Source organism: Oncorhynchus clarkii, chromosome 23 (assembly GCF_045791955.1).
Source record: "Oncorhynchus clarkii lewisi isolate Uvic-CL-2024 chromosome 23, UVic_Ocla_1.0, whole genome shotgun sequence".
NCBI classification, from domain to species: domain Eukaryota; kingdom Metazoa; phylum Chordata; class Actinopteri; order Salmoniformes; family Salmonidae; genus Oncorhynchus; species Oncorhynchus clarkii.
The window spans coordinates 21,238,652-21,254,079 of NC_092169.1; the positions used below are offsets into that span (position 1 = coordinate 21,238,652).

A 15,428-nucleotide genomic window follows, 5' to 3' on the forward strand; every position below is an offset into this window, starting at 1 on the left:
ATGTACTGGCCTGTCTCCTGGTAGCGCCTCCATGCTCTGGACACTACGCTGACAGACACAGCAAACCTTCTTGCCACAGCTCGCATTGATGTGCCATCCTGGATGAGCTGCACTACCTGAGCCACTTGTGTGGGTTGTAGACTCTACCACTAGAGTGAAAGCACCACCAGCATTCAAAAGTGACCAAAACATCCACCAGGAAGCATAGGAACTGAGAAGTGGTCTGTGGTCACCACCTGCAGAACCACTCCTTTATTGGGGGTGTCTTGCTAATTGCCTATAATTTCCACCTGTTGTCTATTCCATTTGCACAACAGCATGTGAAATTTATTGTCAATCAGTGTTGCTTCCTAAGTGGACAGTTTGATTTCACAGAAGTGTGATTGACTTGGAGTTACATTGTGTTGTTTAAGTGTTCCCTTTATTTTTTGGAGCAGTGTGTGTGTGTATATATATATATATATATATACACAAACACACAGTACTGTCAAAAAGTTTTAGGCAAGTGTGAAACAGTACTGTAAAGTAAGAATGCTTTCAAAAATAGACCTATTAATAGATTATATTCATCAAATAACTAAATGTAAAGTGAGTGAACAGAAGAACAATCTAAAAACCAAATCCATATTTGGTGTGACCTCCCTTTGCTTTCAAAACAGCATTAATTCGTCTAGGTACACTTGCACAAAGTCAGGGATTTTGTAGGCATATACAGTGGGGCAAAAAAGTATTTAGTCAGCCACAAATTGTGCAAGTTCTCCCACTTAAAAGATGAGAGAGGCCTGTAATTTTCATCATAGGTACACTTCAACTATGACAGACAAAATGAGAAAAAAAAATCCAGAAAATCACATTGTAGGATTTTTAATGAATTAATTTGCAAATTATGGAAGATAAGTATTTGGTCACCTACAAACAAGCAAGATTTCTGGCTCTCACAGACCTGTAACTTCTTCTTTAAGAGGCTCCTCTGTCCTCCACTCGTTACCTGTATTAATGGCACTGTTTGAACTTGTTATCAGTATAAAAGACACCTGTCCACAACATCAAACAGTCACACTCCAAACTCCGCTATGGCCAAGACCAAAGAGCTGTCAAAGGACACCAGAAACAAAATTGTAGACCTGTTCCAGGCTGGGAAGACTGAATCTGCAATAGGTAAGCAGCTTGGTTTGAAGAAATCAACTGTGGGAGCAATTATTAGGAAATGGAAGACATACAAGACCACTGATAATCTCTCTCGATCTGGGGCTCCACGCAAGATCTCACCCCGTGGGGTCAAAATGATCACAAGAACGGTGAGCAAAAATCCCAGAACCACACGGGGGGACCTAGTGAATGACCTGCAGAGAGCTGGGACCAAAGAAACAAAGCCTACCATCAGCAAGGGCATTGAAGATGAAACGTGGCTGGGTCTTTCAGCATGACAATGATCCCAAACACACTGCCCAGGCAATGAAGGAGTGGCTTCGTAAGAAGCATTTCAAGGTCCTGGAGTGGCCTAGCCAGTCTCCAGATCTCAACCCCATAGAAAATATTTGGAGGGAGTTGAAAGTCCGTGTTGCCCAGCAACAGCCCCAAAACATCACTGCTTTAGAGGAGATCTGCATGGAGGAATGGGCCAAAATACCAACAACAGTGTGTGAAAACCTTGTGAAGACTTACAGAAAACCTTTGACCTCTGTCATTGCCAACAAAGGGTATATAACAAAGTATTGAGAAACTTTTGTTATTGACAATACTTTTTTTCCACCATAATTTGCAAATAAATTCATTAAAAATCCTACAATGTAATTTTCTGGATTTTTTTTCTCATTTTGTCTGTCATAGTTGAAGTGTACCTATGATGAAAATTACAGGCCTTTCTCATATTTTTAAGTGGGAGAACTTGCACAATTGGTGGCTGACTAAATACTTTTTTGCCCCACTGTAGTCAGGTGTATGATTAAACAATTATACCAAACAGGTGCTAATGATCATCAATTCAACATGTAGGTTGAAACACAATCATTGACTGAGGAACTGGGATTACATGAAGAGAGAGAAGCATCCGAGGCTGCCTAAATCCACAGAAGATCTGTGGATAGTTCTCCAGGATGTTTGGGCCAACCTACCTGCCGAGTTCCTTCAAAAACTGTGTGCAAGTGCACCTAGAAGAATTGATGCTGTTTTAAAGGCAAACGGTGGTCACACCAAATATTGATTTGATGTAGATTTTTCTTCTGTTCACTCACTTTGCATTTTGTTAATTGATCAATTTAAACTATATAACATCTCTATTTTTGAAAGCATTCTTACTTCACAGCATTTCTTCACACCTGCCTAAAACTTTTTCACAGTACTGTGTGTGTGTATACAGTTGAAGTTTACATACACCTTAGCCAAATACATTTAAACTCAGTTTTTCACAATTCCTGACATTTAATCCTAGTAAAAATGCACTGTCTTAGGTCAGTTAGGATCACCACTTTATTTTAAGAATGTGAAATGTCAGAATAATAGTAGAGATAATTGTTTATTTATTTCATCACATTCCCAGTGGGTCAGAAGTTTACATACACTAAATTAGTATTTGGTAGCGTTGCCTTTAAATTGATTAACTTGGGTCAAATGTTTCGGGTAGCCTTCCACAAGCTTCCCACAAATGTTGGGTGAATTTTGGCCCATTCCTCCTGACAGAGCTGGTGTAACTGAGTCAGATTTGTAGGTCTCTTTGCTCACACACACTTTTTCAGTTCTGCCCACACATTTTCTATAGGATTGAGGTCAGGGCTTTGTGATGGCCACTCCAATACCTTGACTTTGTTGTCCTTAAGCCATTCTTCCTTGCTGAGCGGCCATTCAGGTTATGTCGATATAGGACTCGTTTTACTGTGGATATAGATACTTTTGTACCTGTTTCCTCCAGCATCTTCACAAGGTCCTTTGCTGTTGTTCTGGGATTGATTTGCACTTTTCGCACCAAAGTACGCTCATCTCTAGGAGACAGAACGCTTTGTTTTTCCTGAGCAGTATGACGGCTACGTGGTCAGATGGAGTTTATACTTGCGTACTATTGTTTGTACAGATGGATGTGGTACCTTCAGGCATTTGCTCCCAATGATGAACCAGACTTGTGGAGGTCTGCAAAAAAAAACTCTAACTGATTTCTTTTGATTTTCCCATGATGTCAAGCAAAGAGGCAGGGAGTTTGAAGATATGCCTTGAAATACATCCACAGGTACACCTCCAATTGACTCTGATGATGTCAATTAGCCTATCAGAAGCGTTTAAAGCCATGACATAATTTTCTGGAATGTTCCAAGCTGTTTAAAGGTACAGTCAACTTAGTGTATGTTAACTTCTGACCCACTGGAATTGATACAGTGATACAGTGAAATAATCTGTCTGTAAACAATTGTTGGAAAAATTACTTGTGTCATGCACAAAGTAGATGTCCTAACCAACTTGACAAAACTATAGTTTGTTAACAGGAAATTTGTTGGAGTGGTTGAAAAACAAGTTTTAATGACTCCAACCTAAGTGTATGTAAACTTCTTCAACTGTATATATAGTACCCGTCAAAAGTTTGGACACACCTCCTCATTCAAGGGTTTTTCTTTATTTTTACTATTTTCCACATTGTAGAATAGTAGTGAAGACATCACAACTAAGAAATAAAATATCTAGAATCATGTAGCAACCAAAAAAGTGTTAAACAAATCAAAATATATTTTAGATTCTTCAGAGTAGCCACCCTTTGCCTTGATGGCAGCTTTGCACACTTGGCATTCTCTCAAACAGCTTCATGGGGATATTTTCCCAACAGTGTTGAAGGAGTTCCCACATATGCTGAGCACTTGCTGGCTGCTTTTCCTTCATTTTGCGGTCCAATTCATCCCAAACCATCTCAATTGGGTTGAGGTCGGGTGATTGTGGAGCCCAGGTCATCTGATGCAGCACTCCATCACTCTCCTTCTTGATCAAATAGCCCTTACACAGCCTGGAGGTGTGTTGGGTCATTGTCCTGTTGAAAAACAAATTATAGTCCCACTAAGCTCAAACCAGATGGGATGGCGTATTGCTGCAGAATGCTGTAGTAGCCATGCTGGTTAAGTGTGCCTTGAATTCTAAATAAATCACAGACCATCACACCTCCTCCTCCATGCTTCATGGTGGGAAACACACATGCAGAGATTATCTTTTTCACCGACTCTGCATCTCACAAAGATATGGCGGTTGGAACCAAAAATCTCAGTTTTGGACTCATCAGACCAAAGGACAGATTTGCGCTGGTCTAATGTTCATTCCTCGTGTTTTTGGCTAAAGCTAGTCTCTTCTTCTTCTTAGTGTCATTTAGTAGTGGTTTCTTTGCAGCAATTTGACCATGAAGGCCTGATTCACGCAGTCTCCTCTGAACAGTCTTGAACTCTGTGAAGCATTTATTTGGGTTGCAATGAGGTGCAGTTAACTTTAATGAACTTGTCCTCTGCAGCAGAGGTAACTCTGGGTTCCTGTGGCGGTCCTCATGAATGCCAGTTTCATCATAGTGCTTGATGGTTTTTGCGACTGCACATGAAGAAACGTTCAAGCTCTTGATATTTTCCAGATTGACTGACCTTCATGTCTTAAAGTCATGATGGAGTGTCGTTTCGCTTTGCTTATTTGAGCTGTTGTTGCCATAACATGGACTTTGTCTTTTACCAAATAGGGCTATCTTCTGTATACCACCCCTACCTTGTCACAACACAACTGATTGGCTCAAACGCATTAAGAAATAAAGAAATTCCACAAATTAACTTTTGTAACGGTTGTCGTTGGTGGAAGAAGGAGAGGACCAAGGTGCAGCGTGGTACATGTTCATGATCTTTTAATTACACTAGAACAAAACGGAACAAACAAAACAGTCCTGTCTGGTACAGAGACAGAAAACTACTACCCACAACTCAAGGGCGAAACCAGGCTGCCTAAGTATGGTTCTCAATCAGAGACAACGATTGACAGCTGCCTCTGATTGGGAACCATACCAGGCCAAACACATAGAAATACAAACATAGAACAAAACATAGAATGCCCACCCCAACTCACGCCCTGACCAACCTAAAATAGAGACATAAAAAAGGAACTAAGGTCAGGACTTGACAACTTTTAACAAGGCACACCTGTTAATTGAAATGCCTTCCAGTTGACTACCTCATGAAGCTGGTTGAGAGAATGCCAAGAGTGTGCAAAACAGTCATTAAGGCAAAGGGTGGCTAATATAAAATATATTTTGATATGTTTAACACTTTTTTGTTACTACATGATTCCATAAGTGTTATTTCATAGTTATAATGTCTTCACTATTATTCTACAATGTAGAAAATAGTTTTTTTTTAAAACCTGGAATGAGTAGGTGTGTCCAAAATTTTGACTGGTACTACAAATATATAAATTTTACTCAAACCACCCGTGGGCTGGATTGGAACCCCTCGCGGGCCAGATGTTTGACTCCTGTGCTCTAATGGGTTTTAGAATCTAATTTGTCTACTTTTTAGTCTGGATGTTGTTGACTAGTATCTTGGAGCCCAAGTCTGATAAGCTTGGCATATAATTCTCCTGGGCTTGTCAACCACATTCCAACTACTACTTCATGAGTAATCCCTACTGACTATTACACCAATTATCTCCTCTCTCTATTTTACATCCATACAATTAACCTTTTCATGTCTCATTCACAGCGTAGAGCCTACATAGATAACGACCATATAATATTACCAATACTGACCCTCAATAAGTTCTTATACTTATGAAGTACTGTAAATATGGAGGTCAGACAGCCATGTTGATACACCGAAGTTAGACCACACAGACATGTTCTCTATCTAGCCAACGTATTATGACTGTTGTCTGAATCTGAACATAGTCTTGTGATGAAGTGCTATGTAAGAATTATGACAAACCAAGTCGATGTCCACGGGTACAATTGGAACATAGGCTACTGTAGCTATTGTGTTACAAGTATTTAAAGAACACCCTTTGTACTCAATTTCACCCCGTGGTGGTGCGGCAGAGTACTCCGTATGCACTCTTGAGTTGGGTGGAGGAATACCCTTGTGTAGGACTGTCACTGAAGCTGCTTGCCAACACACTCCATAGTTGCTTTTACAATTTTGTAATTAGAGTACATTATCTTTTAATTATGCAACTCTACAAATGCAAGGAAAGCTTTCATTTTACTTGTCTGCCTGTCTCAATCAACACAACAACAGGGAAGAGTAAATATCCTCAAATGTTATACCTAATAGCTGGAGTAGTTTATTTCTGCTGAATACTCTGGGCAGGAATCCAGCCTTTTATTTAATGGATGGTTGTTCAACATAGCAGGGAAAGGATAAACTGTGCACCTATGTTAGTGCACGCACACAAACTGGGCGAGAGAGAGAGAGAGAAAAGAAAAAGATGGAGGGGTAACAAGGTGAAAGTCAAGCTCAGGGTAAATGTTGATTAAAGAGAGCTCAGAAAGAAAGATGTATTGAAGTTCCACTCCCTAATGATGTAGGCTACATAAACTTGCTCTTACTTTACAGAGGGCCGGTTGATACACTGGGCCCTGCTGAGTGCTTATCACCAACTCCCATTGAATGAGAAATCAAATATATATGTGTTATAATAAATCTTCATAAGCACTTCCTCTATGCTCCATGTCCAGAGATGTCCATGTCCCCATATCGCTCAATGCCCTGCCTGCTGATGCAGCGGACTGGAAAGGAGCTGTCTCTGCACAATGCCATTTTGCAGTATCATTGATCTGACAATTCTAGAAAATCATGTTTATCAGTAAATAGCCTACCCTTCTATTTTAATGCACTATGATGAAGTGTTGTTCTGTGCTTTAACTATGAAATATCTGAAGGCTTGATGAAAACAAGTTATGATAGTGACCCCCCAAAATCACATTGTTGCTATTAAAGTGGCAATCTGCAGCTCATGCAATTACAAAGTGATACCCCGACCCTGTTTTGGTAAACAGCTGAGGGTTGGGGCTGTAGAAATTGTACCATTCTCAAATTCATACATATCTATATGGATGCAAGTGCTTAACTTTGAGAAGAAAATGATCGTTTTAAACATGATTTGAAGCTGTTTGTTTAGAATTGTTTAAAAACAACGGAGTAGCTTAAAAATAAGCGTATATTTTGTGTTGTGATGGGGTACACACATTTTGTAAACTGATGAGGTAGTTATATTCTTCAAGAATCAATGGGTAGCCTAAATGTAATTTATTTAAAAAGTTTAAAAAACGTATGTAGCCTACAATCGCAGATTGACCCTTTTTAAATAGGCTGTAATAACAATAATCATCATCAGTAGTATTATTGTTATAAATATCATAATTCTCATGCCACAGGGACTTCTATTGGTAATGACACAAGCAGCTGCACTGACAGGAGAGCATGACAGCTTTGACATTTTCATCGCGCACTCTGTGCACCGCGCCTCTTTTTCTTATCAACGCAAGCCTAGAAATCAGAAGCGCACAAAACTCGCCCGCGCACAGGATTACATATATACGCACACACACCTCTTCATCCCATGTTTATAGGATATACCGAAGTAAGGGAATCGACACAGTGGGAGAACAGGAACACTGGTAGGTTATTCTTGTGGCGGAACACGGGTAGGTTATTCTTGTGCCTGCACCCAGCCGGAGATGCCAGGACCTTACAGCTTTTTCGGCATCATGTAGAACACGATGAAGCCCTGCAAGCCCGTGTTGATAAGGAGGAGTGAAGTGGACGGAGTGACGGATACTTCCCTGACCGAATCTTCAAATGTTAATGCCGGCAAGATGGAGAAACAGACCTTGGTGACGGCTATCAGTTTGTCCATGAGCCTGGCATCTCTGGCACTTCTCATCGCCGCTATCATGACCGACCACTGGTACGAGACGGACACCACACAGCACAGGCAGAACTGCGACCAGTTCGGGCCGGACGCCAACGACCAGAAGAACCGGCGGATGCCCATCTATCACCTGCCCCTGATGGACAGCAGCAATCCTCGGAGGAACCAGGCACTGCTCCGGGCGATCCACGTCGGGAGTAGAGAGGAGGAGCTCCTGGAAAACTGGAGGTCCATTTTGGGAATGGGAATTTTAGAAACGGAATGCGGGCGGCCTCTATTCTCCACTTACTCTGGACTTTGGAGGAAATGTTATTATCTAGGAAAGGACAGGGACATCGACAACCTCATTGCCAAGGGTAAGAGATGCTGTGGGGAATTTGACCCGGGGTCCAGTGCGGTGCAGTGAAACCGCATCCCTTGGAGATATAGGCCTAAACATCTGGCAATGGTAGGCCTATATGTAAATGCTTAAAAAGTTACATTCCGTCATATGCACTGCTGTTTAATGGTCTTTCAATTAATTAGATAATACATACACTGACCCTTGAATAATAAACTCATGAGCTTAGTACAACTGACTTAACCCATCACAACTCAAGATGTAAAGTTGTTTTTGTTGTTATTTCAGTGTGTGCAAACAACAGATGTAGCTTCAAAACATGTTTTAAACTATCATGTTGTCCTCGGGGAGATGTGTCGGTCTAGCCTATCTGTAAACCATGGGCGTGCAAAGTTCTGTCTATAACAAATCTATTCATTCGGATAACTTCCATGGCCTATGTACATAGATAGGCAGGTTGCATGCGCGCTTGCGTGTGTCTATCATACAGACCTCAAAAGAAGCTCTGGTCTGATCAGTTTTAGACTGCATCGGACAGAAAATCAACGTTATTAACTTTGACCTGACACGAAAGGTATTTCCACCATGCTAGCCCAGTGTGCACTTCACACAACGAGGGAGCGTTGCGTGTTAAATATCAACTATTATATTCCTATGATCCATATAATTTGCATGAGGATGGAAAGTGCATCAATATACGTGATTAATTCCGTATGTACTAAATCCATAGACACGCTAAAATCAAAAGCTCGGATTCTCAAGTCAAAATGTTGTTGTCCAATTAATATAGCAAGTGAAAACGAAAATGTTATTTGGACAACGTTTTGTAATATTGGTAGAGCTATAGTATTTGTGGAAGGGGAGCAGGTCAGATCCCTGCCATAGTTAGTCTTCTTTGCTGCCTCTGAGAGAGGGGACAATATTACATTGTTGTTACCCATCAGAGATATAGGCGGAATTTCCCTATGGTTGACTTCCGTGGTATCTTCTCACAGCCATGTGTAGAGGCTTTCATAGTGCTGAGGAATATGTATATCATCTGCAATCTTGTGGGAAAATACACATTTACAGCCTCGAAAACCTTATTATGAAGTATGTTCATGAAACAGGGGAGTCCACTTTATAAATGAATACTTAATTAACAGCCACAGCTTTTCTCAAGACAAGTCTCCTTGAGAAACACTTGCCCTTTTCTGCTACTCGTTATGTTCACAAAAGTTCTTGTCTCTATGCAGGTATAGCCCAGCGATGCATCACCATCAAGTACCATTTCTCCCAGCCCATCCGGCTCCGCAACATCCCGCTCAACCTGACCCGCACCATTCAGCAGGATGAGTGGCACCTCTTACGTATACGCATTTTCTCATTATGAAAGATATTCCCCAATGAGAGTTTCATTAAATGAATAATCCAGACACCTATTACTCTCCTACTACCTTCCATTCAAAAAGGAGGGCATATGTTAATTTACATGATTTACATTTAGCAATTTACCAAAGTTACCATAATCTTCAGTATTTTTGGTAACATCTATGGCAATCGACTTTAATACCCCCCCCATTTATTTTTTATTTTTATTCATATATATATATATATAGAGTGGGGCAAAAAAGTATTTAGTCAGCCACCAATTGTGCAAGTTCTCCCACTTAAAAAGATGAGAGGTCTGTAATTTTCATCATAGGTACACTTCAACTATGACAGACAAAATGAGAAAAAGAATCCAGAAAATCACATTGTAGGATTTTTAATGAATTTATTTGCAAATTATGGTGGAAAATAAGTATTTGGTCACCTACAAACAAGCAAGACTTATGGCTCTCACAGACCTGTAACTTCTTCTTTAAGAGGCTCCTCTGTCCTCCACCCGTCGTTACCTGTAATGGCACCTGTTTGAACTTGTTATCAGTATAAAAGACACCTGTCCACAACCTCAAACAGTCACACTCCAAACTCCACTATGGCCAAGACCAAAGAGCTGTCAAAGGACACCAGAAACAAAATTGTAGACCTGCACCAGGCTGGGAAGACTGAATCTGCAATAGGTAAGCAGCTTGGTTTGAAGAAATCAACTGTGGGAGCAATTATTAGGAAATGGAAGACATACAAGCCCACTGATAATCTCCCTCGATCTGGGGCTCCACGCAAGATCTCACCCCGTGAGGTCAAAATGATCACAAGAACGGTGAGCAAAAATCCCAGAACCACACGGGGGGACCTAGTGAATGACCTGCAGAGAGCTGGGACCAAAGTAACAAAGCCTACCATCAGTTACACACTACGCCGCCAGGGACTCAAATCCTGCAGTGCCGGACGTGTCCCCCTGCTTAAGCCAGTACATGTCCAGGCCCGTCTGAAGTTTGCTAGAGAGCATTTGGATGATCCAGAAGAAGATTGGGAGAATGTCATATGGTCAGATGAAACCAAAATATAACTTTTTGGTAAAAACTCAACTCGTTGTGTTTGGAGGACAAAGAATGCTGAGTTGCATCCAAAGAACACCATACCTACTATGAAGCATGGGGGTGGAAACATCATGCTTTGGGGCTGTTTTTCTGCAAAGGGACCAGGACGACTGATCCGTGTAAATGAAAGAATGAATGGGGCCATGTATTGTGAGATTTTGAGTGAAAACCTCCTTCAGCAAGGGCATTGAAGATGAAACGTGGCTGGGTCTTTCAGCATGACAATGATCCCAAACAACAAAGGAGTGGCTTCGTAAGAAGCATTTTAAGGTCCTGGAGTGGCCTAGCCAGTCTCCAGATCTCAACCCTATAGAAAATCTTTGGAGGGAGTTGAAAGTCCGTGTTGCCCAGCAACAGCCCCAAAGCATCACTGCTCTAGAGGAGATCTGCATGGAGGAACGGGCCAAAATACCAGCAACAGTGTGTGAAAACCTTGTGAAGACTTACAGAAAACATTTGACCTCTGTCATTGCCAACAAAGGGTATATAACAAAGTATTGAGATAAACTTTTGTTATTGACCAAATACTTATTTTCCACCATAATTTGCACATAAATTCATAAAAAATCCTACAATGTGATTTTCTGGATTTTTCTTTTCATATATTTTACCTGTGATAATCTCAAGTACCCAAATAGGGCCACTAGATTTGAAAGTTTCTAGTAATATACCCTCCCTTTGCAACCCTAGTGGTTACAGAGAGGGAAACAGTGTCTCTTGCATAAGTGCTCACCCGCTTCTCCCCTCCTCTTCCTTGAATCAGATCTGCGGCGGATCACAGCGGGGTTTCTGGGTATGGCAGCAGCCGTTCTGTTGTGTGGCTGCATCGTGGCGTCTGTCAGCTTCGCCTGGGAGAAGAGTCTCACTCAGCACGTCTCTGGGCTGCTCTTTCTCATGGCAGGTACAGTTTACCACACCTACTGATACCGTTTTCTTAAATAAACACAGATTCTCTCTCACACACACTCTCCTCCTCTCCTTGGGGTCCCTCTTCCTTCTCAGGGATCTTCTGCACCATCTCCCTGTGTACCTACGCGGCCAACGTGTCCTATGACCTGGCCAGAGTCCCTCCCTTCATCTACGGGCTACCCGCTGACGTGGAGCATGGCTACAGCTGGTCCAGCTTCTGTGCCTGGCTCAGTCTGGGACTGACAGTGGCGTCTGGATGCCTGTGCACTACTTTCCCCATCCTCAGCCATAGCAACAGCAAAGCCCAGCAGGGCAAGGGTAAGGCTGCACCCAATGACTGTGTTTGACACACCTTACTGCGTTTGATAAACATTTTGATGTGTGTTACACCCCCCCCCCCCCACCCCCCCACCCCACACACACACACAAACCACACACCACACACACACACATACACACACACACACCAAGCCTCAGCAAGGGCCTACAGGCAGTCTAAGATGTCTGTGTCTACTGTGTTTACTGAGTCTGACAGAAACCTCAACGCATTTCACACCTCTTACTGCATCTTTCACATCAACTCTGAGCTGCAGCAAGGGCCTGCAAACCAACACCCCCAGACACCTGGCTGACTAACCCATAAACAGCTGCAGCAGGCGCCTGGGACAATGCTGACTCCTGCATTTTCAGTCTGAAAACACTGCTGCGTCAACCATGCTTCCACTAGACCCTGCATCTAAATCCATGGAGCAAAACGTCCTGGAATTATGGAACCATAATATATACAGTGAGCTCCAAAAGTATTGGGACAGTGACAGATGTTTTGTTTTGGCTCTGTACTCCAGCACTTTGGATTTGAAATGATACAATGACTATGAGGTTAAAGTGCAGACTGTCATCTTTAATTTGAGGGTATTTTTTATCCACATTGGGTTAACAGTTTAGAAATTACAGCACTTTTTGTACATAACCCCCCCCCCCTCCCAATTTTAGGGGACCAAAGGTATTGGGACAAATATAAGTGTGTATTCAAGTAGGAAAAGGTTAAGTATTTGGTCCCATTTTTATAGCACGCAATGGCCACATCAAGCTAGTGACTTCACAACATTTGTCGGATGCATTTGCTGTTTGTTTTGGTTGTGTTTCAAATTATTTTGTGCCCAATAGAAATTAATGGTAAATAATGTATCGTGTCCTTATGGGGTGACTTTATTGTAAATAAGAAGAGAACATGTTTCTAAACACTTCTACATTCATGTGAATGCTACCATGATTACTGATAATCCTGAATGAATCCTGAATATTGATGAGTGAGAAAGTTAGACACACATATCATACCACCAAGACATGCTAACCTCTCACCATTACAATAAGAGGGGAGGTGGTATGATATGTGTGCGTATCATTTCAAATCCAAAGTTCTGGAGTACAGAACCAAAACAAAACATCTGTCACTGTCCCAATACTTTTGGAGCTCACTGTACATGCCATTTAGCAGACGCTTTTATCCAAACTACCTAAACCTTAACTACACCCATGCGTCCATGCTTTTTCTATGGTCTTTATGTGATTATGTTTGTGATTCAGCCTACTGCTACCTTTGCACATATGTTTTATGTATGCTCAGAATTCTGTGTAAATGTAAGTAATTGTCAAACAACTGGGGGGGGGGGGGGATAGAGGCCTTGGCACATCATCTATAATGACAGACAAAAACAGTTATTTGAAAGGAAAGTAACTATAGAAAATAATATAAAATTATAGAAAGATGTGGCCCAAAACTGACATGGACATGTACTCTGACTATAATGGGTATATCAGAATATACCTAGAATAGCAGAGGCCTTATCAGATCTCTAACCAAAACTGTAAGGAAACCCATCTGTGGATATTCATTAGTTCTCTTATCATTGGAAACAGACCAAACCCCTGTGCATATGTGCCGAAACCCAAGTCAAGACTTCCCCTCGTCAATGGATATTAACCTGATCGCAGTGGAGACAGACCAAACCTCGGTGGATATGCACCTAAATCGAAGTCCACATCTCCCTCATTAATGGATATTAACCCCGATCCAAGTGGACCCTAATCTGAGTGTATTTACCTTAGATTACAGAATACATCCACTGAAACTATCAATGAACATTTGCCATAACCCCAGACAGTGGATATTTGTTGGATGTGCGTCATGCAGTCTGATTGGTAAATAGAGTTGGAGAATTTCAGAATACGCCTCCTGAAAAGAGAAACTGAGGAACTCTTGAAAGATGCATTATTTCCTTCAAACCATTTGCAGTCAAGTCAATGAAATCATAAATAAAAAGTATTACCAAAACTGGGTTTGACATACTATGACTTTTATGCATTTTGCTTCATATCGTGGTAACTAGTAGAGTAGAAGTTGGTAAAATTCTAACCATGCCAAAAGGATGCAATGATTTTCTGTGTTGTACAAGTAGTCTGTGTGAGTGTCTCTTGAATCCAGTGTATCCATCTCCTAAAAATTCACACTCAGGATCCACAAAGCAGGTGTTGAGTATGTGTTAGCAGCAGTCTGTATCTTGACATACTTGTGGATGAGGGCGTCTATAGCTCCCAGGCTCACTCTTTGGGAGCCTTAAGGCTTCCATAAGGGGAAAAAGCTTGGGGTGAGTGAGGGGTCCACATCAGTTCCTAACCCCACCCCAGTATCCTCTCCCTGAGTGTGTGAGGGTACCGGTCAGGGGGTCATAGATTTTCTTTTCAGCAGGCAGGAAGAGCTGGGGACTAAGCAGCAGAACCAGGGTCCCACCCACATGGAGAACACAAGCGCCCACACATGCATTTTGTTGATTTTAATCAATCAATAAGCAATTCCTCTCAACTTTTGCTGTATCCTGAATGTTTATTTGAGCCCTTCTGGAATTGGGATAAGTGATAATACAGTTAGTTAACACTAGAACCGCCTGGCCTTTCAGCATATAAGTACCCAGTAGAGAACGTTGCCGGGCGTCCTCTTTAGCATATACATATCAACCTGCAAGGCACGCAAACATGCTTGATAATAAATGCTTGAAAAATAGTGCATAAACTATTGTAAATGATTAATTGCAGGAATAAATATTAAATGGACACGAACCACAACAAAATAGTTATTTGTTAGATTGATTATATGTTTTGTATAATTCCTAGAAAAAAACTTATATACCCCTATAGCCTATTTTAGTTTACCTTACAATAAAAACATTACAGTGTAATCGATTTGATCAGCGTTATTTGCAGAATCGATTAGTAATAGAGTTAAGTAATAGTAGTTCATAAAGTTCAGTTACAGCTTCTTTTGACAAAGTATAAATGAAAAAGATGATAATAATAATAATAATAACAACCAGCCAGGTGCACAGGTGAAATTATTTGCTGTATTCCTAAACGAAAGCATCAATGGATGAACAATTGTAAAGGATTAATTGCATAACTAAATATTTGTGGAAATATATGCATGACAAGATATAAAAACAGTCATTTGTTGATTGTGCCCTTATACTCGTGCCTTTACACATTAATCATTCGCGTCTTCTCTTTATGCTTCGGGTCCACAGTCAAAAATTATGGCAAATGAGCAGTGTCAAATACAAACATTTAGGAAAAGTCAGAGGAGGAGGACAACGTAGCTTTTTTTTTTGTCAATTTTTTTACATTTACAAAATCAAAAGTCAGTGGCCATTGGCGGTTCTAGTGTTAAAGACTTATGTAGCCAGGTGGTAAAAGCACATAGCGGTATTAGTTTATTTCCACTAGATGGCACTGTCCCTTTAAGAGATCAGTAAATAATGCGTGCAAGGTATTCTTGGATATCGCATGTAGAGTGA

At 41.1% G+C, this 15,428-nt stretch overlaps 1 protein-coding gene across 1 annotated transcript; it reads left to right on the forward strand.

Annotated features, from left to right (window-relative positions):
- Positions 1 to 7,609: 7,609 nt before the first annotated feature.
- LOC139381694 (transmembrane protein 178A-like) lies at positions 7,610 to 11,927 on the forward strand. Its single transcript, XM_071125396.1, has 4 exons — positions 7,610 to 8,222; positions 9,442 to 9,555; positions 11,435 to 11,572; positions 11,674 to 11,927. Exons 1-4 carry the CDS (start codon positions 7,715 to 7,717, stop codon positions 11,925 to 11,927), a joined length of 1,014 nt encoding a protein of 337 aa, XP_070981497.1. The 5' UTR covers positions 7,610 to 7,714.
- The last annotated feature ends 3,501 nt before the right edge of the window (positions 11,928 to 15,428 follow it).